Here is a 25,317-nt window from a genome sequence, read left to right on the forward strand (position 1 = left end):
CTTGCGCAAAAGGGAGGCCCCACCCTACCATGCCGACCCCTCCTTGGGGCCTCACTCACTGCATTCATTGACATAAAATGGTAGGATTCTCTTACTCGTAGGAGAGTGCACCAGTTTCATCCTTGCGGCGAAGGACATTCCGCTCGGACCCCCAAACCAAAATGTGCTTTGGATAATGTAATGCCCCATTTTGAGTTTAAGCATGAATTGTGATATAAACATGAATTATGAATTTTAACAAACAAAAAAATGCTAGTCTTATGATCAGTTTGCTATATTTTAAAATAAGTGATAAGAAAACATTTCTACAAAATCATGGTATTTTAAAAAATGTCACCCTAGTTTGAGACTAGGGTTAAAGATGAACAAGGGAGGTGAAGCTCTCACCAAATCCATATCCTTATCCTATTAGCCATATTACCATTTGCTGTTATCACACAATTCTTTAGATACTTGGATTTTTAATGATTTTTAGATTTATATATATTTTGTATTGTAAAGTTTTAAATGCATTGTGAGTCATCAACTTTTCACATTTCTAAAAACATGTCTATTTGTCATAAAGTCTTCGTGTAAAATATATTATAAGAACAAATATATGGTGTCCGATTGATGAGATGGCTCCATATGTGTATGATTGTAAGTCATCTTATCGTCATTGGTTGTAGATTTTGGATCTTTTTTCTTTGGGCGGTTTTCCTTCCCTGTATATATTATATTTAGAGAAAAATCTAAAAATCCAGTATGATTTTTTCAACTTATTGGCTTGGGAAGGGTTTATTGAAGTCTGAGTAATCAAAAACATCATGTACATAAGTTAAAGACAATGATTTAGTTGGATAGGGATATCAATTGGATCCGATAAGATCCACTTTTAATAAGAGCAGAACCCAATGTGAACCCATCTCAAAAAATTCAAAATACATGCTTAATATTGACTTATTTACAAACTACTTATTAACTTAAAAAAAAATCTCAAACACCAGCCTAGTCTAATTTTAGAGCTTCAACTTTTGCCACTTTGTTTGCTTATGTCAAAAGACTATTTAAACATCCCCCCCCTCTCTCTCTCTCCAACCACATTCAACAATGGGTCTAAGACTTGGTTTGATAGTTTTATCAGTATTGGTGCGTATCAGAAATAAAATTGATACACTTCACTCATGAATCGGTTATTTTTTAATAAATATAAAAACTACTAAAAATTAATTTTTTTATATTGTTTTAATAATTTTAACATGCATGTATGATTGACACATAATATTTCTTATTATTTTTTGGCCGATACAAAACTATTCACTTGAGTATTGGTATCAGGCCGATACAGCTGAATCAGTGACCAAACGATTCAGGGCCAATACTGATACTGACAACATTGGTTTGATACGTAAGTTCTGTCATTGAGCCAACCAGGATGTGGGCAGGGCGAAGTTAACTGCTACATCCATTTTCAATTGGCCATCGATGATTCTAAAGCAAACCACTTTGGGCTTCGTTAGAAAGCATTTGAAAGCCTTGGATCTCAAGTTCGAAGATCTAAAGTAGCACATGGCTTGATAGAGGTGGCGTCGGTCCTATGCTAAAATTTGAGGCTATTCAAATGAGGAATTTTAGATCAAGAATTTAAAATCCTTGAAACAAAGTCTATAAAGCCAAATCCTTGGTTTTGAAAACGGAAGAGGAGGGATCTGTTCTCAAATCCTTAGATTTGAAAACAAATAGATTGAGTAAATTTGTCATTGTAAAAGTTTTAGAGTTACCAACATGGTCTTGGAATGGTTGGTTGGAGCTGTCTGTGCACTTCTCCTTTTGGTGGGATGTTGCAGGTTCAAAACCCAATGATAAATTGAATAATAACTCGTGGGAGTCTGGCTAACCAACTTGCTTTAACAAAAAAAAAAAAGAAGCTTCTGAGTTATCAACAGGGGCTCCGCTTGTCTGGTAGGTTCAGCTAGTACACGTCACCTTGTGTTGGGACTAGGGATGGCAGTTGACCCAGAAGAAACGGGTCCTGCCTTGCCTCGCTCCGTTTGGACCGAAGATAAAGGACATGAAACGGGTAATGGATTGGAGATAGAGGTTAAAATCAAAACCCATGCTAGGATAGAGGTGGGAATGAACTTACTCTTGCCCCTACCCAGCCTTGTTCCATCTTCCATCCTCATTAAAAAAAATTATTATTATACCCTTATATATTATAAAATTATATATATATATATATATATAACCTTTTCTTAAATCTCTTTTTTTTTTCTTTTCTTTTTCTAACAAGTCGAGTTCTCATTTCTCTCCTCCTCCTTCTGACGACGGAAGGCAGCAACTGGAAAATGATTGCAAAATTAGAGCTTTACCCCGCTTTAACCTGTTTGAATTGGGGATGGACATGAAACGAAAAATAAGCTTAGGATGGAGGTTAAAATCAAAACCCGTGCATGAATGAAAGCGACGATAAAAGGCAACATTTTGAAATGGGATGGTGGTGAAGACCTTGTCCGTGGCCTCCGCCTTGGTCCACTACCATCCCTAGTTGGGACTTTGCTGGTTCAAAACCCAATGGTATAGTTGTATAACTAGTAGGGATCTGCCTAACCCAAGCTTGTCTTTGGAAAAGAAGAAGGAGAAGAAAGGTTCATTAGATTAGTCCGGTGATTGAAAATTATGTTATTATTAACTAAAGCGGTCGTTTGTAAAATCTCAACGGTTACGCCGGTGTCCTGAAAATTTTCAAAATGTTCCCGCTTAAAAATCTCAAGTTTATCCCCGTACGGACAGCCGGAAGAAAAGATTGGGCAGTCACGTAATTAAACACAAAAACCAGGGGGCGAAACTCAAAAGGAACGTCGGTCCTCTGGATCACGCCGAGGCGGCATCGGGGGAGTACGGCGAGCCGCCGAGGCAAACATGATGACGTGTCGCACCGAGAGGTCTCTGCTTCTCCAACAGCATATGGCATCCAGCTTGGAAAAGTCAGTGCTGGGCCCCACACACAGCTTCTTGCTGCCTCGCTGGTTTGCAGTAGTTTTTTTTTTTGGCGAAGTTCTCAACGAGAGAGAGGATAACGATGTACTAAAAATAATTAAAAAAATGTGAAAAATAAGCATATAAGTATAACGAGAGAGAAGAGAGAGAGAGAGAGAGAGAGGATAACGCTGAACTCAAAACAAAATTGGAAAAAAGTATAAAAGGGCAGAAAATTAATATGTAAACCATTTGCTTCGATAATTGCTTTTCTTAATTGAAGGGGAGGTATAAATACGAAGAGCAGCCAAACGGAGCCAGAGAAAAGTAAGGTTTTTGGGGGCAGAGAGAGAGAGAGAGAGAGAGTTGGGTGTCGACCTAATTTCCCAGACATCGTTATCTGAAGGTAACAATTTCCATTTGGGTTTTCTTCTGCTCTTTTCGTTTTCGATTTTGTTTCTTTCTGCTTCCTGATCTCTGTTTCTTTTTTTTTCTTTCTTTCTAGTTGCTTTTCGTGATTTATCCGTAGATGTGTTTGTTTCTGATTCTATGTGTTGAAGTGAACTTTAAGTGTGGTATTGGAACAACCCGTTCCTTTGTTTTTATGTTGTTTTGCATTGAATATGAATGAAATGATACCATTTTTTATCTTCAAATGTATTTGGTATGTTTTCTTTCCCCTGTTTAGTGTCATTTCGTTCATTAAAGTTAGTGGGTTCCTCTTTTTATTAAGTTTCATCTTCTTTTTTTTTTTGTTTTTTGGTGTTGATTTGTGTGAACTCATCTGATTCAGATATTTTTGCTATTTCAGTTAGCTAGGTGACATTGATTCTTTTGGTATTTTGCAAAATCTTGAAATATGGAAAAAGTGGTTGTTGTTGTTGTTGTCCGCCATGTATGTGTTTTTTTTTATCACTGTCTAATATCTGTAACCAACAGATCACGGTCCTCTGCTTGGTTATTTTCCATATATTCCACCTTTCCTATGTTAAGCATAGGAAATATTTGAGATTAATGGTGACCTCTGTTTAGCATATTCAATATAAGGTTTTTTTTTTTTCGAGTTTTTGACAATTTCTTGGGGTTAATCTCCCGAAAAGGTATGATCTCGGGAAAAGTTCTTGATATACCTTCTTTCAGAATTCTAGGGATGGTTATTTTGTTGGTTTAACATGCTCTTCTTTCTTAGAAAAGAAGGAAGACAAATTTTTTCTTCCCTCTTTGTTTCTTTTCCCTGTTTTAATATACTCTGTGGATGGCTCTGTAGTAGTTAAGCAATATCTTTTATTTTGTGGCAGCGAGACTCCAACAGACATCCAATTGTTATAAGTGTCCTAACTATTGTTGTTTGTTGATGCGGCTGTTTATGTTTGCATTGTGTTTTTTGTATTTGCCAAAGCGCATCTTTTTGCTGGCAACTATGATTCTGGCTTTTGGTTGTCTGTGTTTGTTGATATGATAGTTAAATTGTGAGATCCAGGAACAAATCTAATCGGCCGTGTTTAATTGGACCAGGGGCCCCATTTGAGGGAATTTGGATTGTTTGATTGGGTGCAGAAGTCCGTGGAGGCTGTCAGGTTTGAGCATCCTTTCTGCTACAGCGATAATACTGTGTATCAAGGCTCAGAAGTTGAGGATGTCTCTGATTTTTGTCAAGAACTTGTGTTGATTCAATGTGGAAAGATGGGTGTGCGGTTTGTCATCCTTTGACTCTGATAGGTTTGCTTGCCGCATTAGGTTACAAATATTGTTGGGCTCTGCAGTGGCTCGTTTGTTGTGTTGTTTTGGTAGAGAAGATTTGATTGCCCAATATTCGTCCTATCAAAATTGATTGTTGTATATCACATTCCAATCATCCTATTCAACATGGTGTCTAGATCATATTCAAACCTTTTGGAACTTGCTTCTGGAGATTCTCCTTTGTTTGGTCGTGTGGAGAGGAGAATTCCCAGAGTGATGACTGTTGCTGGGATTATCTCCGACATAGATGATGATACGTGCCACAGTGTGGGTTCTGACCCACCTTCATCGGTAACTCAGGAGCGTGTGATTATTGTTGCAAATCAACTACCCATACGAGCACATAGGGTGCCTGATAATAGAGAATGGAGTTTTGGTTGGGATGAGGATTCCCTTCTTTTGCAACTCAAAGATGGTCTAGGTGAGGATGTTGAGGTCATCTATGTTGGTTGCCTTAAGGCTGAGATTCCTTTCAGCGAGCAAGATGAGGTCTCACAAATTTTGCTGGAGACTTTCAATTGTGTCCCAGCCTTCATTTCACCTGATCTTTTCAGCAGGTTCTATCATGGTTTTTGTAAGCAGCAACTTTGGCCTCTATTTCACTACATGCTGCCTCTTTCACCTGATCTTGGGGGCCGTTTTGATCGCACTCTGTGGCAGGCATATGTTTCTGTAAATAAGATATTTGCAGACAAGATTCTAGAAGTCATCAACCCAGATGATGATTTTGTCTGGGTGCATGATTACCATTTGATGGTGTTGCCAACATTTCTACGGAAGAGATTCAATAGAGTGAAGCTTGGTTTCTTTCTGCACAGCCCGTTTCCTTCTTCAGAAATTTATAGAACCCTGCCTGTTAGGGAAGAGCTTCTCCGATCCCTTCTAAATTCTGATCTGATTGGCTTTCACACATTTGATTATGCTAGGCATTTCCTTTCTTGCTGTGGCAGAATGCTTGGTCTTTCCTATGAATCAAAGCGGGGTTACATTGAACTTGAATACTATGGGCGCACTGTAGGCATCAAAATTCTTCCTGTTGGCATTCACATGGGCCAGCTTCAGTCTGTGCTAAGTCTTCCAGAGACTGAAGCTAAGGTTGCTGAGCTAACCAAACAGTTCAGACACCGAACCATGTTGCTTGGTGTGGATGACATGGATATATTCAAAGGTATAAGCCTCAAGCTTTTGGCAATGGAGAAGTTGCTTATCCAGCATCCGGAGTGCAGGGGCAAGGTGGTCTTGGTACAGATCGCTAATCCTGCTAGAGGTCGAGGTAAAGATGTACAAGAAGTGCAGACAGAGACTATCACTACAGCGAACAGGATTAATAATACTTTTGGGATGCCTGGTTATGAGCCTGTAGTGTTTATTGATAAACCACTTCAGTTCTATGAAAGAATAGCATACTACGTAGTTGCTGAATGCTGTCTTGTAACAGCAGTCAGGGATGGGATGAATCTCATCCCATATGAATATATCATCTGTAGGCAAAGCAATGAAAGGCTGGATAAGATCTTAAGGTCCAGTCCATCGACCCCTAAAAAGAGCATGCTAGTGCTTTCTGAGTTCATTGGATGCTCACCTTCTTTAAGCGGTGCTATTCGAGTGAATCCATGGAATATAGATGCGGTAGCTGATGCAATGGATTGTGCTCTTGTAATGGCTCAGTCAGAGAAGCAGTTGAGGCATGAGAAACATTATAGGTATGTTAGCACTCATGATGTAGGTTACTGGGCTCATAGTTTTATGCAAGATTTGGAAAGGTCTTGCAGGGATCACACACGCCGTAGGTGTTGGGGTATTGGTTTTGGTTTAGGTTTCAGGGTTGTTGCACTTGATCCGAATTTCAGAAAGCTTTCTATGGAGCACATAGTATCTGCCTACAAGAGGACAAATAATAGGGCGATTCTTCTAGATTATGATGGCACCATGATGCCTCAGGCATCAATTAATAAGACTCCCAGCTCTAAATCGATAGAGATTCTAAACAGCTTATGTAGAGACCCAAGTAATGTGGTATTTCTTGTTAGTGCCAAGGACAAAAAGACTCTCAGTGAATGGTTTTCTCCTTGCGAAAAGCTTGGACTTGCTGCAGAACACGGATACTTTCTAAGGTACTTACCTTTCAATATTTTCTGCCTCAGTTTGTTTGTTTTTGTTTTGAGGACTTTACCTAAAATATAGCATTTAGTGTTCGATTACCTCTTGATGACCATTGAAGCATTGCTTAGTACTTTCTATTGGTCTTCTTGTGTATTATTATGTTTATGCATATGCTATACTTGTTTTCAGGTTGAAGCGTGATGCAGAATGGGATACATGTGTGCCCGTGACAGACTTTGATTGGAAACAAATTGCAGAGCCTGTGATGAAGTTATACACTGAGACAACTGATGGCTCCACTATAGAAACCAAAGAAAGTGCTGTTGTTTGGCAGTACGAGGATTCTGATCCAGATTTTGGATCATGTCAGGCTAAGGAGCTTCTGGATCACCTTGAGGGGGTTCTTGCTAATGAGCCAGTTTCTGTGAAGCGCGGCCATAGCACTGTAGAAGTAAAACCACAGGTTATAGCATACATCTTTCATAATTACGTCCATTTTCTCGAGTATTGGTTTATGCTTCCAACTTATTGCTTGTCTTGCTAAAATATACAGGGTGTCAGCAAGGGGATCGTCGCAGATAGACTTCTTTTAACAATGCTACAAAGGGACATTGTGCCGGATTTTGTTCTGTGTATTGGAGATGACAAATCTGATGAAGATATGTTTGAGGTGATCTCTAAAGCCATGGCTGGAAAGACGCTCTCTGCCTCGACCGAAGTGTTTGCATGTACCGTCGGTAGTAAGCCTAGTAAGGCCAAATATTATTTGGATGATACAACAGAAATTGTGAGAATGCTGCAGGGTCTTGCTCAGGTCTCAGACCAAGGGTCCAGGATGTCGCCTTTCATGACACCCCCTGAAACCAGAAACTCCTCATCTTTGATGCATCTCATTGGGAAGTCTGGGTTTTGAGAGGTAGTTGAATGACAGGGAAGACTCCTCAGGCTTTTAGGTACACTTCTGCAAGGATTCTTCTGCTGGTGATTTTGAACTTTCAAGGTCTTCTTGGTGCCCTCCACATTTACAATAATATTGTTTGTTATAAACAGAATCACCAAAATCATTCACAGCTGTTGTCATCCCATCCACAATCATGTAAATTATGTACTTTTTCTAGGAATAGAAGGTTTTGGAGTCTTACTGTCGGATACAGAATCGTTTAGTGTAGCTTTATCAGTTTCTCAGATAAGTGAAAGTGTTAATGGAAGAACTTTGCAAGTTTATTTCTTTCAGTTAAGCATTTGCCAAATGGAAAATTATCCGTGGTGAGCAGTGGGGGAATTACTCTCGGAGTTTCACTTACACGGGTCTGAGATCTCAACGTGACACCTCTCAGACCGAATTTGGACATCCAAACTATAGCAGTTAAATCGACTGGTTTGGCTTGGTGGGATGGGGCCTAAGCCTAGGCCGCCAGTCAAGAGGTCTAGAATCAAATCCCATGGGTGTCACCCCTTGTGAAGTTGGCAAGGTTGGCACAATCAGGTCTCTGATCCTGAGGGCAGTTTCTCCGTGTAATAAATAAAAAAACATTCCGTCTTCCATCTTCAAAAGCCAATTTGTTTGTATTTCAGCCTTGGTGTCTTATTCACTCGCAAAAACTTGCCATGTCATTGTATCATCTCCCCCATCCATTCGTGTCATGATAATATTTTTTTTACTTTAAATTTAAAGTGCAAACAGTCTGCAAGTAAGCAGCTAACATGTGCGCCCTACAAGATATTCTTAAAGACACCATCAAATAAGCTTCTTTGACCAATAGGGTGAATAAGTAAAAGAACAATAATAGTTATATCTAGAAGTAAATACAATACATTAGATTCTGTGCCTGACTACTTTTTTGCATGGACAATTTCAAGGCTCTATTTGGTAGTTTATGTATTAGGTAAAAACTTGGTCCAGCAACTTTGGTAGTTAAAGGCTGCTTGAGAAAATAATGTTGATGAGGTAGTTCATGCATTTGAGAAAGGAAGTGTCATCATCTCTCTTTTGTATTTGCGGTAGAATCTGGACTTGGTAACTACCACTTCTTAGAGGCAGCGGCTACCAAATCCAAAAATTGGCAACTGCCACTTTGTCATCCCTCCCATTGCCAATTCCAACATATTTCATGCGGCGACCAATGCAAGATTGTATTCAAAAAGTGTTACTATAGTCATTGATAATAATGTAAAGTCCAATTCAATTGTGAACTGTTTGATAACGTAAATAATGGATGTGATCTATGGGTTTTTTTGATTATCTGACATGAAACTCACTCAAACATGCTGTTAGTGGTAGGTTACAACTATAAGGTATTCCATTATGATCTTTTGGGTATCACAGTTGCTCATCAATTGAAATACTCCCAATCACACCAAATGCCAGTACTGAAGCTGTGGGTTGTTCACAAAACTGCCAGTGATTCTTGTCTTTGGGCTGATGCTTGGCTTGCCAACCTTTTAGGTTACTCCATATAGGGAGCAGGAGTTTCAAGCAATGTTGTCAGTATCGGAATTGGACCTGTATCTTTTGGCCAACGATTCAGGTGAATCGGCCGGTATCGATTCTCAAGTGAATCATTCTGAATAGGCCAACAAATAATTAAAAAATATTATGTGTCAATCAGAACATGACACATGTTAAAGTTTTAAGCTATTTTTTTACATTTATTAAAAAATAGTTGATTCAGGTCAGTATAGTATCGATTTTCTGGTGATACGATACGTAGATACATACCGATACTGACAACACTGGTTTCACGAGCCCATGGTCATGGTTAGAGAGGCCGTTTCCGCCAGTCTTTGGGTGTTACAGCTCCGAAGAATTTGGGGTCCCCACAAGTTGGGTCTATTTCAGAAGCTATGTCACATGGATACTACTGTAGATACGGTCATTTTTTGTAAGGCCTTCCTATATATATATGACTAGTATATAAAGGGATACAATACTTGAGCAAAATTGAAGTATCCACGCAACATAATTGGAAAGCCAGATTCGTTCTTGTATGTTTTTTCTTGATAGAGAAAGATGGGGTTAGTAAGACTCATACCAGTTATACAACCATACCATTTGGGATTCGAACTTGCAATACATGGTAACATGCAGTAACTGCTCCTGCCAGACCAGCGGAGTGCCCACTGGTGATTCGTTCTTGTATGTTTGGTACCACAACATGAATACTTTTGAGTAGGGATGGCAATGGATCAGGACCAGGGCGGGGGACAAGGTCTCCACCCCTGCCCCATCTCAAAATCCAAACCTCCATCTCCACCTCCATCCGCGGTCCAAACGGGGGCGAGGCGGGGCCCCATTTCCCCACGGTCTAGTGACATCCCTTAGAAGGATTGGGGATGGGATGGGGCGGGGATCGAGATGGGGGCGGGGCGAGAGAAAGCATAAGTCCATCCCTGCACGGAGATGGATTTTAACCTTCATCCCCGCTTCCATCACCGTTTCATGCCCTTCATCCCTGGTCCAAACTGGGAGAGGCGGGGCTCCACTTTCCCTCGGTCCACTACCATCCCTACTTTTGAGGGTACAATTTTGTTCCCTTTCTTTATCTGCCTGTAAGGTGTAATGAAAAGGAGAGCAGATAAAAGTGATTTGGCATCTTCACCGTCGACAATGAAGCAATGGACGGTGAAGATGTCAAATCACTTTCTTAAAGTGATTTGACACATCACCTGATCTGCTCTCGGTAAAAAGTTTGCCCCATCTGCTTTCATTGCATTCTTAGGTGCTCTCTCCTGCAACATCCCAGATGAGGAGATAGGACTCCTGTTGAGAATGTATTCTTTCCTAGTTACAATAAATAGATTGTTTGAACTTATCTAATTTCATGATCTGATTGTAATTTGTATCTCTCCTATATTGTGGACATTTTCTTTTCCATGTAAACATGACTAGTGTGGGGGCAAAATAGAGCTCTTCAAATAAAAGTGAAACCAACAAGGGAAGATCCACAGCAGGAAAGCTAAGAATCATTTGAAAAATCTACCCTCCTATGATCTTGATGGAAAATTACAAGCCACAAGTGTTCTGCACTCAGCCCACAAGGGCTCTGCTCGTCTGGTAGGGCGACTTGTGAAAGTTACCAAATTGATGGTAGGTCACAAATTGAAAAGCCAAGCCATGGAGGGCGTCCCTTGTCGCAAGGTCGAAGCTGGGTGCACGCCCCAGTCGGTAAAAGAGACCTTAAGGGTTTTATCAACGAGAGACCTGCTAATGTGCGGCAGGTGATGAGAGACTTTTTTTTTTTCAAAGGCAAGCTAGGGTTAGCCAGACCCCTACCATATTGAATTGTAACCTGAACACTAATTCTATACATCCTCCCTTTCATGTAGGGGTGTCAACTGATTGGGTTTGGTTCGGACGCAGGTAGAACCAGACTTGGACTAGATTTTTCGGGTATGGTATCGGGTCCGGACCTGGATCATACCCAGTAAAATAATATTTTTATCATTTTTACATTAAAAAATTATGGGTCTTAATCGGAACTCGGGTCGGGTCTAGGTCTGGTATAAAATTTCATAAACTATACCTGGGACCATATATTAATCGGACTTTCGGGTCTGGACTCTGGTCTTAATCGTGTCTTCTTATTTGTCACCATACCCGGACCCTATAGGGTTTGGTCTGGATTGGGCCTATTGACAACCCTACTTTCAGGGAACCAGTCTCGGGGTGATCCTTCCAAGATTTATGGATCCCCCTTTGCTATATTCTTCTATTTGAGTTGAATTTAGATTTCTGTACAGTAATTCTAACAAATCTATACCAAAAGACCTTGTTGAGGAATACCTAAATTCATTAACCTTTCCTTCCAGTAGAACAGCTTGTTTGTTTTTGGACTAGCATTCAGTAGGTGATGGGAAACTTTTTCCCATGGACTAGCCATAAAAAAAAAAAGGTACTGTACTCAACGCAATAGCGCTATGATAGCTGATGCAACTTAAGTTATAAGTTCTTTGTAAGCTACCTTTGGTTGTCTCATGACAACGTAAAAGGTCATCCAAAGAATTTTGATATGGAAAGAAGTTTCCTTCAACAGGGATGATAGTGGACCCAGGGCGGGGACGGGAGACAAGGTCTCCACTCCCGCCCCATCTCAAAATCCTGCCCTTCATCCCCATTTCATGTCCTCTGTCCCCGGTTCAAACAGAGCGAGGAGGGGTGGGGCCCGTTTCTCCTCGGTTCATTGCCATCCCTAAAAAAAAGATTGGGGACGGGGCAGGGCGGGGATCAGGACAGGACGGGGCGGGGTGGGGGAAAGTGTAAGTCCATCCCCGCTTCCATCTCCGCATGGGTTTTGATTTAAACCTCCGTCCCCGTTTCATGTCCTCCATCCCCGGTCCAAACAAGCAAGGCGGGGCGGGCCTGCTATATTCATTGTCACTGCCAAACATGACCCACCAGCATCACTCAAAGAGCTATTACTGTTCACATTTTTTGTAGCTCCCCTTCAAATTAGACAGATAAGAATATATCTATGCTGTATTTGTCCGGTGAATAAAAGAGCCGTGGTCATTTTGAACATGCTATTCTTTATTTTTGGTGGTCATTTTTGAACAACAATTGTTTTTGGATAACATCAAACACAAAAAGCTAAAAAACAAGAACAAGATGTAAAAATGGTGCTTTTGAATTGTTGAAACTTGAATACCAACACTTTCCAATAATTGAGAGGTTAATTCAAAGTTTAATATATAATAAAGGACAGCTAATTATTAAACAACCGTGATTGATTATAGAGACCGTTTTGAAGGTTGGAAAAGATGGCATTCATAATAAGCCAAAGGAAAACCCCCCACCCAGTTGGTAAAACCCTTAAGGTCCCTTTGCCCAATGGTGGGTACACTCAGCTTGTTTCATCTGGCAAGTACACCCCCTGTGAATTTTGAACTCGTGACGTCCTTTTAATTTGGTGACATACTCAAGTGGCTCCTACCAAATGAGTAGAGCCCTTGTGGGCAATTAAAAAAATTTATTAATCAAACTAAATGATTACACTGATTGAGGAGGGGTCTTAGGAGAGGAATCACAACCAAAACCTTTCCAAAAAACCTAGTATGGGCTATATATAAAATTAATTAATTCCTTTTGCACACAAGGGTAGTAATGTGACAGGTAGCGCAAAGTTTACCTAGCTTCTTCAAACTCTTTGCTATTAATTTTTTTTTTTTTTTGATCAATGCAAACCCTCACCAAGAACAGAATCACTTAATGTGCCTGCCTCCCTGCCAGGTAAAACTCAGGGTTGAGGGTATGTCCACAAAGATTTATATGCCACAACCATGATAAAGCAATGACAGCTATGACCATAAATTCCAATCAAAGTTGATAGGACTTGGACAAAGTTGCATTAGAAATGGTGACTTAATTGTGCTTGAAAATACCATGGCTTTTCATCTTGAGATAGTCAGGTTGCATATGGAACTTGACTGCCAAGTTACATGCCACCAAGTCAAGTAACTGTTTTCTTAAAAACTATCAATAATCCCATAGTCTACTCATGAAGTGAATTGATAGAAATAACAAAAGAATCAATATCTTAAGAATAACTAGAAATAGTATTCATAACCAACTGTTGTAAGATTTAAGTTGGACAAAGTAGAAAATTATCTTACAAGCCAAAATAAAGAACAATACAACAAACTAGTGAGGTCAATTAATGATATAAAAGACTGCAGCTCTTATAAGTGAAGATATAATACCTAAGAATAAAACCTTTCCCTAATGAGTGGCAAAAATATAGAAAAGTGCAAACAATGAAGAATGTTAACATACTCTGTCAAGGCCCTTTGAGTGGCAGGATCATCATCTATTGAAATCACAATAAAAAAAAATGGTGATGAAATGCCAGCTATAATCAAAACCATCACATCAACAAAGTAAAAAAAAAGGAAAGGCAACTGAAACTACAATCAATGTTTTCAATAAACAGATCTTGAAAAAATAAGCAAGCACAATAAACTAAACTGTTGATGAGAATCTTAGGCTTTTAGACTCTTTTTGCATTTCTTGGAAAAAAGTGTCATTCACTGGTTTTCAAGAGAAACTACTACTCATATTTAAAAAAAAAACGAAAATTATAATGGCAACCAATTATCATTTCCCTCAAACTTTTGCTCCAACTATTGCACTTTTTCATACACCTTAAGGTCAGCACAAAAAACTTCCATCGTTTTATCCTTCTCTTATGAATTTCCATTAACAATTTTACTTCCATTATGAGTTTGACAGGTTCTTAGAAAACTAACAATTTTATATTAGTAAAAAAAATACTTCCCCTGTTTTATCTTAATGCTTAGTTCATGTTAAATAACTAATAAGTCTGCCAATTCTTTTATAACTTTACATTGTTCCACAACTGAAAGAAATATCGAAAGAAAGGATCTTCACTTGTATCACAAATCGTTGATATGCGTTGCCCTTTCCATACTCAGCAAGTAGTGCCTCGGTAGCAAAGAGGACCCCTCTGCAGTAGCTGCTTTTCTACCTAGAGATCCTCCAAGATCCTAAATGAAGTTAAATGGAGATATGTAATTCCTGATATGCATATATACTGCCAATATAACAACTTAAGTAAAATTAAGTAAAGTCTTAATCTTTATCACTCGTATGCTCTAATACCAGAAAGTTGAAAATCACACAACAGGTTTTCCTGTCGCAACTGCAATTGAGTAGCTATGAAATTCAGCAATTGGATAGATTGAAAGAAATTCAGCAGAATCAATGTTAACAATAACAATAGCTACAAACAAGAAACGTTCATATGGATGCAATGCTAACACACCATTTTCATCAAAATTAAGAAGAAAAAAAATTGAGGATAAAATCAAAAGAACCCCAAAAAAAAAATGAACACAAACAAATCTAAAAATATGACATTCCTCCTACCTGTTTCCTTTTTTTTCTTTTAGTTCCACAAGCAACATTAAACACAACATTTAAATAATAATAATAATAATAATAATAATAATAATCTATTTCAATATAAATCACTCAATACTAGCATCCTTTGCCCTTTCAACTCCGAACAAATCACTCTGTATAGCGTTTTTTTGTGTTTTATGTGGCCCAAGTACTTCGTAAACTACTCTGGCCGATAAGCTAACTACACATCTTTCAACTGGGCTTGTGAAACACGCTACACATTTTAACCTAGAAATCTGCTTTCTCTATAAATCTAAACCGATCGAACTCATAATCAAACAAAACCCGATCGAAGAAACCAAACTCATCTGAGCATAAATAACGTTACAAGTGCAATTGACCCAATATTGACCACACTAAGCATAAATAACAAAAAAAAAAAGTCACTTAAGAAAGAAAGATAGCTAAAACTAAGAAACAAAAGGCAAAGAAACAACATTTACGTTGTTCCATTAAGTATTATAGTAAGAATACTCGTAATATCATTGCAAAGCATTCAGAAGATACCATTTCAACTTCTTTTTCTGTTGCCCGAGTGTTCTTAGCCTCGCCTTCAAAATGCCCCCTACGGCAAAAGCCGTCCAGCAACAAACCACCAGAATGCTGCAAAGAATCACGACGAGCCACACACTCGCCTTCCCCACCGAAGCCCCAACATTTCCTCAAAAAGTTCAATTCTTCGGTTACCAATTCCACGAATTCTCAGTATGAGATAAGAGCATGGATAAATAGAGACCAGGGAGAGAGAGACAAGAGCATGAAGAGATTAAGGGAGAAAGAGAGGAGACCCCGACCTTAATCAGGGCCTCCTCGCCGTGCGTCTCATGCCTGAGGTGTACTCTTCATGGCATTTGCATCTTTATAAATGTCACTCTATAATGGTGACAATCATTATAGAGTAAAACTATAACGGACATGGACTCAATATATTAGGTATCAAGGTGGTTGCCGACTCTATCTCCGTCAGATCTACATTTGGAGATATTTTTGGTTATTGTTATCACGTTCCTGGTTTGTCTATATCCTATAAGTAAAAGAGGAGTCCAGAAAAATGTAGAAAGAACCCCTTATAAATATCCATTGATGTACCTCAATTAAGTGTGAGAAAGTAACGTATCTTTGTCTTCCCGTGGATGCAGGTCTACCATGACCGAACCACGTATCTCTTCTTCTCCTTTCTCTCTGGTTATTGTTTTCGTTATCGTTATTGTATACAACAAAACCTTTAACATGGTATCAGAGCAATCCTAAGAGTATTATGCAAAAGGGAGATCTTCCTTCATCGATACAAATAGCAGCGGTAATCAAACAATCAATTGAAAGCTCTTCTTCTAACAGCAGGTTATCATCCGCAAAGATGATCGTTCATGAACAAAACCCAACTTTGAAGATCACATCTACTCCTCTAAATGGGTCGAATTACCTTGGGTGGTCAAAGGCAGCCAGCTTGTTTCTCCGTGAAAAAGGAAAGCTCGGGTACATGAACGGTAAAATCCCTAAACCTGATCCTAATGATTTTAGCTACGATGAGTGAGAATCCTCAAACCATCTCGTCATGTTGTGGCTTCTTTTAACTCGATTGAGCCAACTATTGCCGAAGGAGTGATGTTTCTTAAAACAAGCCAAGAAATGTGGGCTAGTCTTAAGGAAGTTTATTACGACCAAAATCACTTTGCTAGGATTTATCATATCCAGCAAGATATCACTCATCTCCAATAAAGCAATAAGCTGTACCACATGTATCTCGATCAATTTCATGGGTTGTGGGATGAGATGTTCCAATATCGACCAATATCGATTGATCCTGAGGTGATTAAGCGACAGCTGGAAGAAGATAAAATCTTCAACATGCTTGCTGGTCTTCGAGAGGATTTTGACACTATTAGAAGTCAGATCTTGATATCACAAACTCTCCCTTCATTTAACTCAGTTTGTCAAGTTATTCAAAGAGAGGAAACTAGGCGACAAGTAATGGGTAAAGATCCTAAAACTAAAGAACCGGATCAGGTACATGAAATTGTAGCGTGCAAGGTTGGGAGTAAACATGATTTCAATATCAATGATAAACTCCCCAACTTCAATGAAAATCAGATGTTCAACCGACAACGACCGAAGATGAGGTGTTCCTATTGTAAAAAAGTCAGGCATACTAGAGAACAAAACAGTGTTGGGACCTCAATGGGCGTCCACCAAAGCTGAGAGCTACACCATCTTCAGTCACACTGGCTAAGCAAGCCAATGTCGCTTCCATAAGTGTTGATGACCTGACTAAGTTTTTCCAAAACATAAGTCGAGCAAATCTGGCCACTGGTCTGGCCACGGCTGCTACTATCGATCAGCAAGTCATTGAAAAATCAAGTACGTATCACGCCATGTCTGCCCATACTAAACTTGGTTTTTGAATTATAGATACGAGAGCAACTGACCACATGACAGGACAAAAGTCACTTCTAAAAAATTACCGACCAACATATAAAAGGCCTGTTTGCATTGTCGACGGGTCTGAATCACCCATTTTGGAAACTGGTGAAATCTGTCTCTTGATTCGAAAACATGAAATTTTATGTCCCTACCTTCCCTGCTAGTCTATTATCTATCAACAAACTCACAAAAGATCATCATTGCATAGCTATATTTGTTGCTAATAGTATGGAGTTTCAGGACAAATTGATGAAGGAAGTGATTGGTAGAGGATCTCTACACAATGGGCTCTATATCTTGGATTTTGACCCACAGGCACTTATGGCAAAGGAGTATGATAGCATTTTGTGGCACAAGCATATGAGGCATCCGTCAATAAGAGTGTTGAAAACTCATCTTCCAAATATTTTGCAATTTGTTTTTAATAAGTCTTGTGATGCATATGAATATTTAAAGTCTACTAGAATGTGTTTTTTTAAATCAGAAAGTCAGTCTGATAGCATTTTTCAGTTGATACATAGTGATGTTTGGGGTCCGGCACTGGTCAAGTCACATGCTGGTTTTATGTACTTACATTTATTGATGACTACTCTCGAATGACTTGGGTTTACTTTCTTAAGCACAAGCATGAAGTTGCTACATATTTCAAAGAATTCTATGACATGGTTTTTACTCAGTTTAATGCCAAGATCAAGTCCTTCATATCCGATAATGGAGGTGAATTCATCAACGCCACAATGAGCAATTTTTTCAAAGAAAAGGGAATACTTTCTCAAAACACATGTGTTGGAATGCCCTAGCAGAATGGGGTTGCGGAAAAGAAAAATCACCATCTCTTGAATGTAACCCATGCCATAATGTTCCATATGAATGTGCCTAAGGAGTTCTGGGCCAAAGTTGTCTCCACTGCCTGTTACTCTATCAACGGACTTTCAAGCAACTCGATAGCTGATAAAGTTCCTATGAAAGTTCTCTACAACAAACAAGTATCTCTTGCCCATCTTCGAGTATTTGGTTGTAAATGCTTTGTTCACCTTCAGTCGAAGGATCGTGATAAATTGTCACACAGGGCCATGAAATGCGTGTTTCTCGGTTACTCCTCGATAAAAAAGGGTTTTAAGTGTTATGATCCCTCCAAAAAAAACTGGTACACTTCACGTGATGTTCATTTCTATGAAAAGGAACCTTTCTTTGACACCCCTCTTACATTTGTGTTTGACGATGAGGTTAGTCGTGAGAAGGAGTCCTCATACCATAAAACTGAAATTGTGCTACCAAACCTCTATGCTGAAGAAAATATAAGTCCTCTAGTCATAAACCATCAAGTTGATAGTCTTAATGACCCATGCAATACTACCCATGAAATCACCCCTCCTAATATTGTTCCCCTCAGGAGATCTACCCACATTCCTCAACCTTCCTCAAAGTTTCAAGATTATTTTACATACCTTGTTTCTAGTTCTAGTGAGTGTACCTACCCAATTGAAAAACATGTCAAACTAGACCGATTGAATCCCACTTACTATGCTTATATTGCCCAAGTATATAACCAAACCGAACCTAGGACATTTCTTGAAGCCAACCAGGATCCAAAGTGGAAGGAAGCTATGGATGAAGAGTCAAAAGCCCTAAAAAAGAATAATACTTGAGAATTCATGGAACTTTCCAAAGAAAAGAAATTAGTAGGGTGTCAATGGATTTATAAAATAAAGTATCAGAGTAATGGCAGTGTAGAATGATACAAAGCTTGGCTAGTTGCAAAGGGATATACCCAAGTTGAAGGCATTGATTATAATGAAACTTTTGCTCTTATAGCAAAAATGAACTATGTTCGGATTTTATTGTCTGTTGCTGCTAATTTGCGATGGCAAACACATTAGATGGATGTAAAAAATGCATTCCTAAACGGAGACTTGCTCAAAGAAGTTTATATGGAACCACCTTCAGATGTTGCCCTGCCGAAGGTCAGTATGATTTGTAAGCTAAAAAAGGCTCTGTATGGTATGAAACAATCACCAAAAGCATGGTTTACAAAGTTGAGAGAGACCCTTTTAGAACAAAATTTCAAGCAAAGTAAAGCCAATCACACTATGTTTACCCAAGTTAAAAAATCAGGAACCGTGATCATTTTTGTGTATGTTGATGACATCATCATTACAGGAAATGATGAAAAAAACATAATGCACATCAAACATATCTTGCATGAAAAATTTGAAATCAAAGACATGGGAAAGTTAAGGTATTTTCTCGGTCTCGAAGTTGCTCATTCTGAGAAAGGTTTGTTTGTTTGTCAGCTTAAATATGCTCTTGATCTATTGAAAGAAACATGTTTACTTGGATCAAAGCCTGTTGCCACCCCTCTTGAAGCCAATCATCTGTTAAACAAAGAAGATGGTCAAGCCCTCACAGATATAAGCGCCTTCCAAAGATTGATAGGGTGACTAATATACTTGACTGTTACAAGACCCGATATTTCTTATGATGTCAGTGTGTTAAGTCAATTCATGCATCAACCTCGAGAACCACATCTGAAAGTTGCATATAAAATTCTTTGCTACATTAAAGGATCTCCAGAGTGCAGCATCCTTATGAAGAGAAATGACAACCTTGAAGTTGTTGGGTATGCCGATGCTAATTGGGCAGGAAATGTCGACGACATAAGATCTACAATAGGTTTTTGCATATTTGTAACAGGAAATTTGGTTACTTAGAGAAGCAAGAAACAAAATGTGGTTGCTAGATCGAGTGCAGAAGCAAAATATAGGGCTATGGCACACGGTACCTGCGAATTGGTGTGGGTTAAAGCCTTACTGGAAGACATGGGTATTCACATAAAAAACCCTATGAAGCTCTACTGTGACAATCAGGCGGCTATTTACATAGGAGCTAATCCGATCTTTCATGAAAGAACGAAGCACATTGAACTTGACTGTCACTTCATTCGAGAAAAAATCAGTGCAGGAGAAATTTAAACGCCGCATGTTAAAAGCAAAGAACAACTGGCAGATGTGTTTACAAAATCTTTAAGTTGTGACAATCATCATTGTATTATTCTCAAGTTGGGACAAATTAATATTTGTCTACCAACTTGAGGGGGAGTATTAACGGATATGGACTCAATATATTCAGTATCAAGGTGGTTGCCGACTCTATCTCCATCAGATCTACAGTTGGAGATATTTTTGGTTATTGTTATCACCTTCCTGCTTTGTCTATATCTGATGATAAGTAAAGAGGGGTCCAACAAAATGTGTAAAGAACCCCTTATAAATATCCATTGATGTACCTCAATTAAGTGTGAGAAAGTAATGTGTCTTTGTCTTCCCGTGGATGTAGGTCTATCATGACCGAACCACGTATCTCCTCTTTTCCTCTCTCTGGTTATCGTTTTCATTATCATTATTGTATACAACAAAACCTTCAGCAAAAACCCTATACCGGTGAAAGCCAGATCTTGCCGTTATTTATCTATAACAGTGAGATCTTTTGACTATTAAATATAACCGTTAAAGTATTTTATCAACAATATCTAATGGTTACAGAATCTTGTTGTTATACATGTCTTTAATTAATGGTGAGATGTGTATATGATCAAGGCATTTAAGAGAATATTCAACTTGTCATTATTGACGAAGCTAATAGCCACACCGTTATTACTTTATTAATAATGACAAGATCTTTTTGGCTGAAAAAGAGTAACCATTACCCTCATCCTTGTAGTGACACAGTGTGGGTAACCACAACTGTGTACTCCTGATAGGAGGCACTGATAAAGTTGCAGCTGGGGCCTGCGGTTTACAACTGCCATATTTTCAGATGTTTGTATACTCTTTCATACATGTGAAGGGTGTATATGCCTTTTTATAATCAGTAGTGAATGATATATTGATATGGACTTCTATAGAAGTGAAAGGCCGGCCAAGTCTCCATCATCTTATGGTGTCAGATGTGCAAAACACGGAGTACTCCTAGTACTAACATGCAAAAATAATTTTATTCAATTGGGTCTTCTGCTGCAATTTTCATTTGGAAATTCCATTTAGGGGCCAAGTTTTTGCCCTTAACTCCCAAAACGAGCCTCATGTTTTTAGCATTTCCCATAAATTATTGGAAATTGATGAAGTTTTTCCATCAAGCCCTGACCAGAGGTATTGTAAGCATTCGTCTCTCTCTCTCTCTCTCCTTTTTTTTAAGGCATTGATTTTTTATCTTTTCAAAGAAGTATAAAGATAAGTTCCATTTCTATAATCTCGCAACATTGAGTTCTGTCCTACTACATATTGACATTGGTTTTGCTTTCTCTCAATAAATAAATAAATTCTCTCAAAAGATTTTAAACCTCTCTTAAAAAAAAAACATTGCTTTTTGCTATAATCCGGTTAGATCATGCCATTATCCTCCTTTTAGCAAAAATAAAATGTGGCTCACATGTTAACATATGCACTTGCGTGGAAATTAGGCTATGAAATGATGTTTAATCTTTCAATTGGATTTAGTAATGTGTCTCCTTCATCCATGAATGATTTGTGCCTTAGTGGCTTGTCTTGTTCATAGTTGATATGTTAGAAATTGATTGGTCACTTTTACAAATTCACAAACATTCCATTTATGGAAGCTAGTTGGTGCAAGATTGAGCATAGTAGCTTGGCCACTAGAGTCACATTATCTTAACAGAAGGGTCTCATGGGGTCCTCACAGCCGGCTAGATGGGTTGGTTTAAAGGGTCCAAATTTTTTTTTTTTTTGATATTTTTACGCAGAAACCATCCCCAGGATCATAGACCTAGTCATGCTCCTTTGGGTCTAAAAGCATCCAACTTGAAGGACGTTGAAAGTCTGATATCTGGAATGTGCATCCTTTGCCGCAAGGCAGAAATTGGAAGTACTTTTGAAGAGTGTGGTGAACAGGCTTAAGAAATATTTGAGTCAACCCAACCATTTCCGATAACATGTGAGCCAAGTTTGAGTTGTGATTTTGTTCAACATCCGATCCGACCCGGTTGACCCAAGTTTTTTCTTTATGTATTTTTAATGTGAAAACATATAACTTAACTAATCTTTAATTATGTGGGTTGGGTTTGGGCTTCTATTTGATGGGTTGGATAACTGACCTATTGACAGCCCTGGTTACCCTTGATGGATGGCAAGGATAGTGTCACCACAGCATTCTATCAGATTAGGTTTATTATCAGCAAAACAGAAGAAAATTATATAAGAAAAGTAAAAGATTTAACCTGTCAAGCATGACAAGAAAGATAGGACCATATAGGCAAAGGAGAGAAAAAAACAGGTGGTTTCTAGGAAAAAACTTGAATATGTTTTCATTCCCATATAGGCAAAACAAAAAGATACATAAATTTTGATTTAACAAAAAAACTTGAATATTTTATCATCAAGTTTTAGTGCAATATTACCCATTGATTTATTTTTTATAGTCAATATTACCCATTGATTGTTATATCCTTAAAGAACACATTGAGCATGAACAATACTTAATGTAATGCATGTTTTATTCAGATAAAACAAAGAACACTTGCATCTGTGATTTTTTTAGGGTTCTTAGAAGTTGGCAAAACTGAGTATCTCTCTGTGGAGAGCAGATCAGGTGATCTGTCAAATCATCTTAAGAAAGTGATTTGACATCTTCACCGTCCATTGCTTCATTCCACAAGGACTACATTCCAAATCACTTTTGTAAAAGTGATTTGACAGATCACTTAGATCTGCTTTAGTATGTGTGAGCTTTTCTTGTAAGGTCACTGGTTAGAGCCCTTCAAACTTTTTGCTTAATTTGAACTGATAAATGTGTTCATCACAATTTACCCAATAGAAAACATGTATTTGGTTAGGATTGCATTCTTCCAGGATCAAGCTTGGACCGAACTCATGGTTAGTTTAATGGTAAGCGACCAAACCCAAGAGTTCAGTTCATAAGCACCATTAGCTGAGTCCCTGACTCTGAGCCTCTAACCACTTGCAGCTTCCTCTTATACATTTTAGCTTTAGACCCCAAAATCTGGATATTGACAAGAAAATGAAATTTCAGTTCATCTGCTGGGCATGAAGATTGCATTTTTATTAGACCCAAAGGGATGGGGCCAAGACCGTTTGAGGGGCAGTCTAGGTTCAAATGCCATGGGTGTATATGCCTTTATAATTCAGTGAATAATATATTGATATGGACTTGTATAGAAGTGAAAGGCCGGCCAAGTCTCCATCATCTTATAGACCCATGGGGTTTGGCGTAGTGGGATGGGGCCTAGACCGTTAGACGGACAGTCTAGGTTCAAATCCCATGGGCATCACCCCCTGCATAAGCCGAAGCTTGGCGACTCCCTGGGGTCGAGGGGTAACCCCTCGGAGTTTTACACCGATATAGACAGAGACCGTGGTACGGCAGGTTGAGCCAGTGCAGCTAGGTCTTGCACCTGGGGCGGTTTCTCTGAGTAAAAAAAAAAAAGATTGCTTTTTGGTTTACCAATTTTGGATTTTTCCACAGGCTACAACTTGAGTTCAACATGTGTTTAACACCAGCCCAGGTTGCCCGAGTCGCAGCGGGCCTAGGGGGAAGGTGCTGGCCCTTTTGTTCCAGGTTCGACTCCCACTGAGACATGCGGGTGCCTTTAACTGGTGGGCTCCTAAGAACTTGGGCACCACTGACCCCACCCTAGGCTTACCTTGCAGGAGGGCAAGCCCATCAAGTGACCCTGTTATAGGACACTGGATGCAGTTTTTCTTTTAATTTTTCATCAATAATGCTAATGTGTGTCAACGTCATGTGGGCGTGTCATAGCCTGTTCGGGTCGTGTCACCCATGACGTGCACTCTAGATGGCATGTCCACTATGACATAGGATGGACCTACTGTATATGGATAAGGACTGCACCACCTGGACCAATTGCCGTGGTTGTACTTGGTGATAGGATCCGGTCATATTCGATACTGCGAAAACTTTGGTGATATTGAATCTGAACTGCACAAGTATCTACACCGGTGATGCCCACCAGAGGGACCCTTGATAGAGTCGTGTCTTTCCCTTCGTGTCGGGACCACAATACAGGAGATGTGTGAGCATATTCAATTTCACAGAAATTGGCGATATTGAATATGGTCCGATCTTTTCTCATGTGGTTCGGACATTCCCCAACTCACCCAAACTGGCTGAGATCTTGAACATTGTGGTGTAAACCTAGGCACCTTGACCAGCGTAACCGACAGTAGATGAGCTTTTTTTTCTTTTTTTTTGAAAGGCAAGCTGGGGTTAATTAGTCAGACCCATACCAGATTCATTAATTCAATAGATAATCAAAATACAAAAAGATCTATACCATCTCCCTGTCAGGGAGCCAATCTGGGGGGTGGTCCTTCCATGATTTGTGATCCCCCCTTAGCAAGTTTGGCAAGTTGCCTTGCTGCAAAGTTTAAATTATACTTGGTTTTCTGTAGAGAAAAGCTACTAAATCTATATAGAAAAAGGTATCACATATGGTGGAATTGCTTGAACATTAGTTCTTCCTTCCAAAAAATTCCTGGTTCTGAGTACTGTTTCTGCTCTCCCTGATTCCATGATTATTTTATAATATGGCCTCAGCTGATCCAAAATGATAGGCCAGCCACAGCATTAATTCTTCTTGATGTCTCTGATTAAAGAAACACTTCCAGCCATTAAATATTGGCATGAGTGATCCTTGATTGTGAACTCAAAATGCCAATTACAGTGAAAGATTCCATGTTCACAAATTTGTGTCCATCCCTCATGTGGGGGGAACCAACAGGTAAGTCTTCGCCACCTGCATGCCACCGCCTGTGTCGAATTTTGGAGAACCTGTTCCCTCATTGCCATTAAACCTTCTTTATTGTGATAAGAATTTGGAAGGCTTTTTCCCAGCTCCAACAGACACGCTTATCACCAAGTCTTTTAGCGAACCAAGATATGATATATGTCTTCATGTTGCCAATGGGTGACCATTTAACTCCAAATAGATTTGTGTTAATTGTCCATAGGGAAAGACTAACTGGACACAAAAAGAATAGGTGACAAGGGTCCTTTCCTTTCTATGAGCAGAGGGCACATCTGCTTGGGAATTATATCCCAAACCCATGCAATCTGTTATGGGTTAATAAACAGTTCTCGTAGGCCCATCTCAGTGTAATTGCTGCCCTAAGATAAGTCTGACT

The 25,317-nt window shown here is 39.1% G+C and overlaps 1 protein-coding gene across 2 annotated transcripts; it reads left to right on the forward strand.

Annotated features, from left to right (window-relative positions):
* The first annotated feature begins 3,135 nt into the window (after positions 1 to 3,135).
* Positions 3,136 to 8,034, forward strand: LOC149816299 (alpha,alpha-trehalose-phosphate synthase [UDP-forming] 6-like). 2 transcript variants are annotated; one of them, XM_089987380.1, is made up of 4 exons: positions 3,136 to 3,364; positions 4,474 to 6,812; positions 6,991 to 7,264; positions 7,355 to 8,034. In XM_089987380.1, the coding sequence occupies exons 2-4, from the start codon at positions 4,825 to 4,827 to the stop codon at positions 7,712 to 7,714; spliced, it is 2,622 nt and encodes an 873-aa protein (XP_089843506.1). In that variant the 5' UTR covers positions 3,136 to 3,364; positions 4,474 to 4,824; the 3' UTR covers positions 7,715 to 8,034. The 2 variants fall into 2 exon arrangements, with proteins under 2 accessions (XP_089843506.1, XP_089843507.1); XM_089987381.1 differs by lacking the exon at positions 3,136 to 3,364 and adding an exon at positions 3,490 to 3,622.
* Positions 8,035 to 25,317: the final 17,283 nt, after the last annotated feature.

The sequence above is a fragment of the Nuphar pumila genome, chromosome 14 (genome assembly GCF_984573655.1).
Source record: "Nuphar pumila chromosome 14, dmNupPumi1.hap1.1, whole genome shotgun sequence".
NCBI classification, from domain to species: Eukaryota; Viridiplantae; Streptophyta; class Magnoliopsida; order Nymphaeales; family Nymphaeaceae; genus Nuphar; species Nuphar pumila.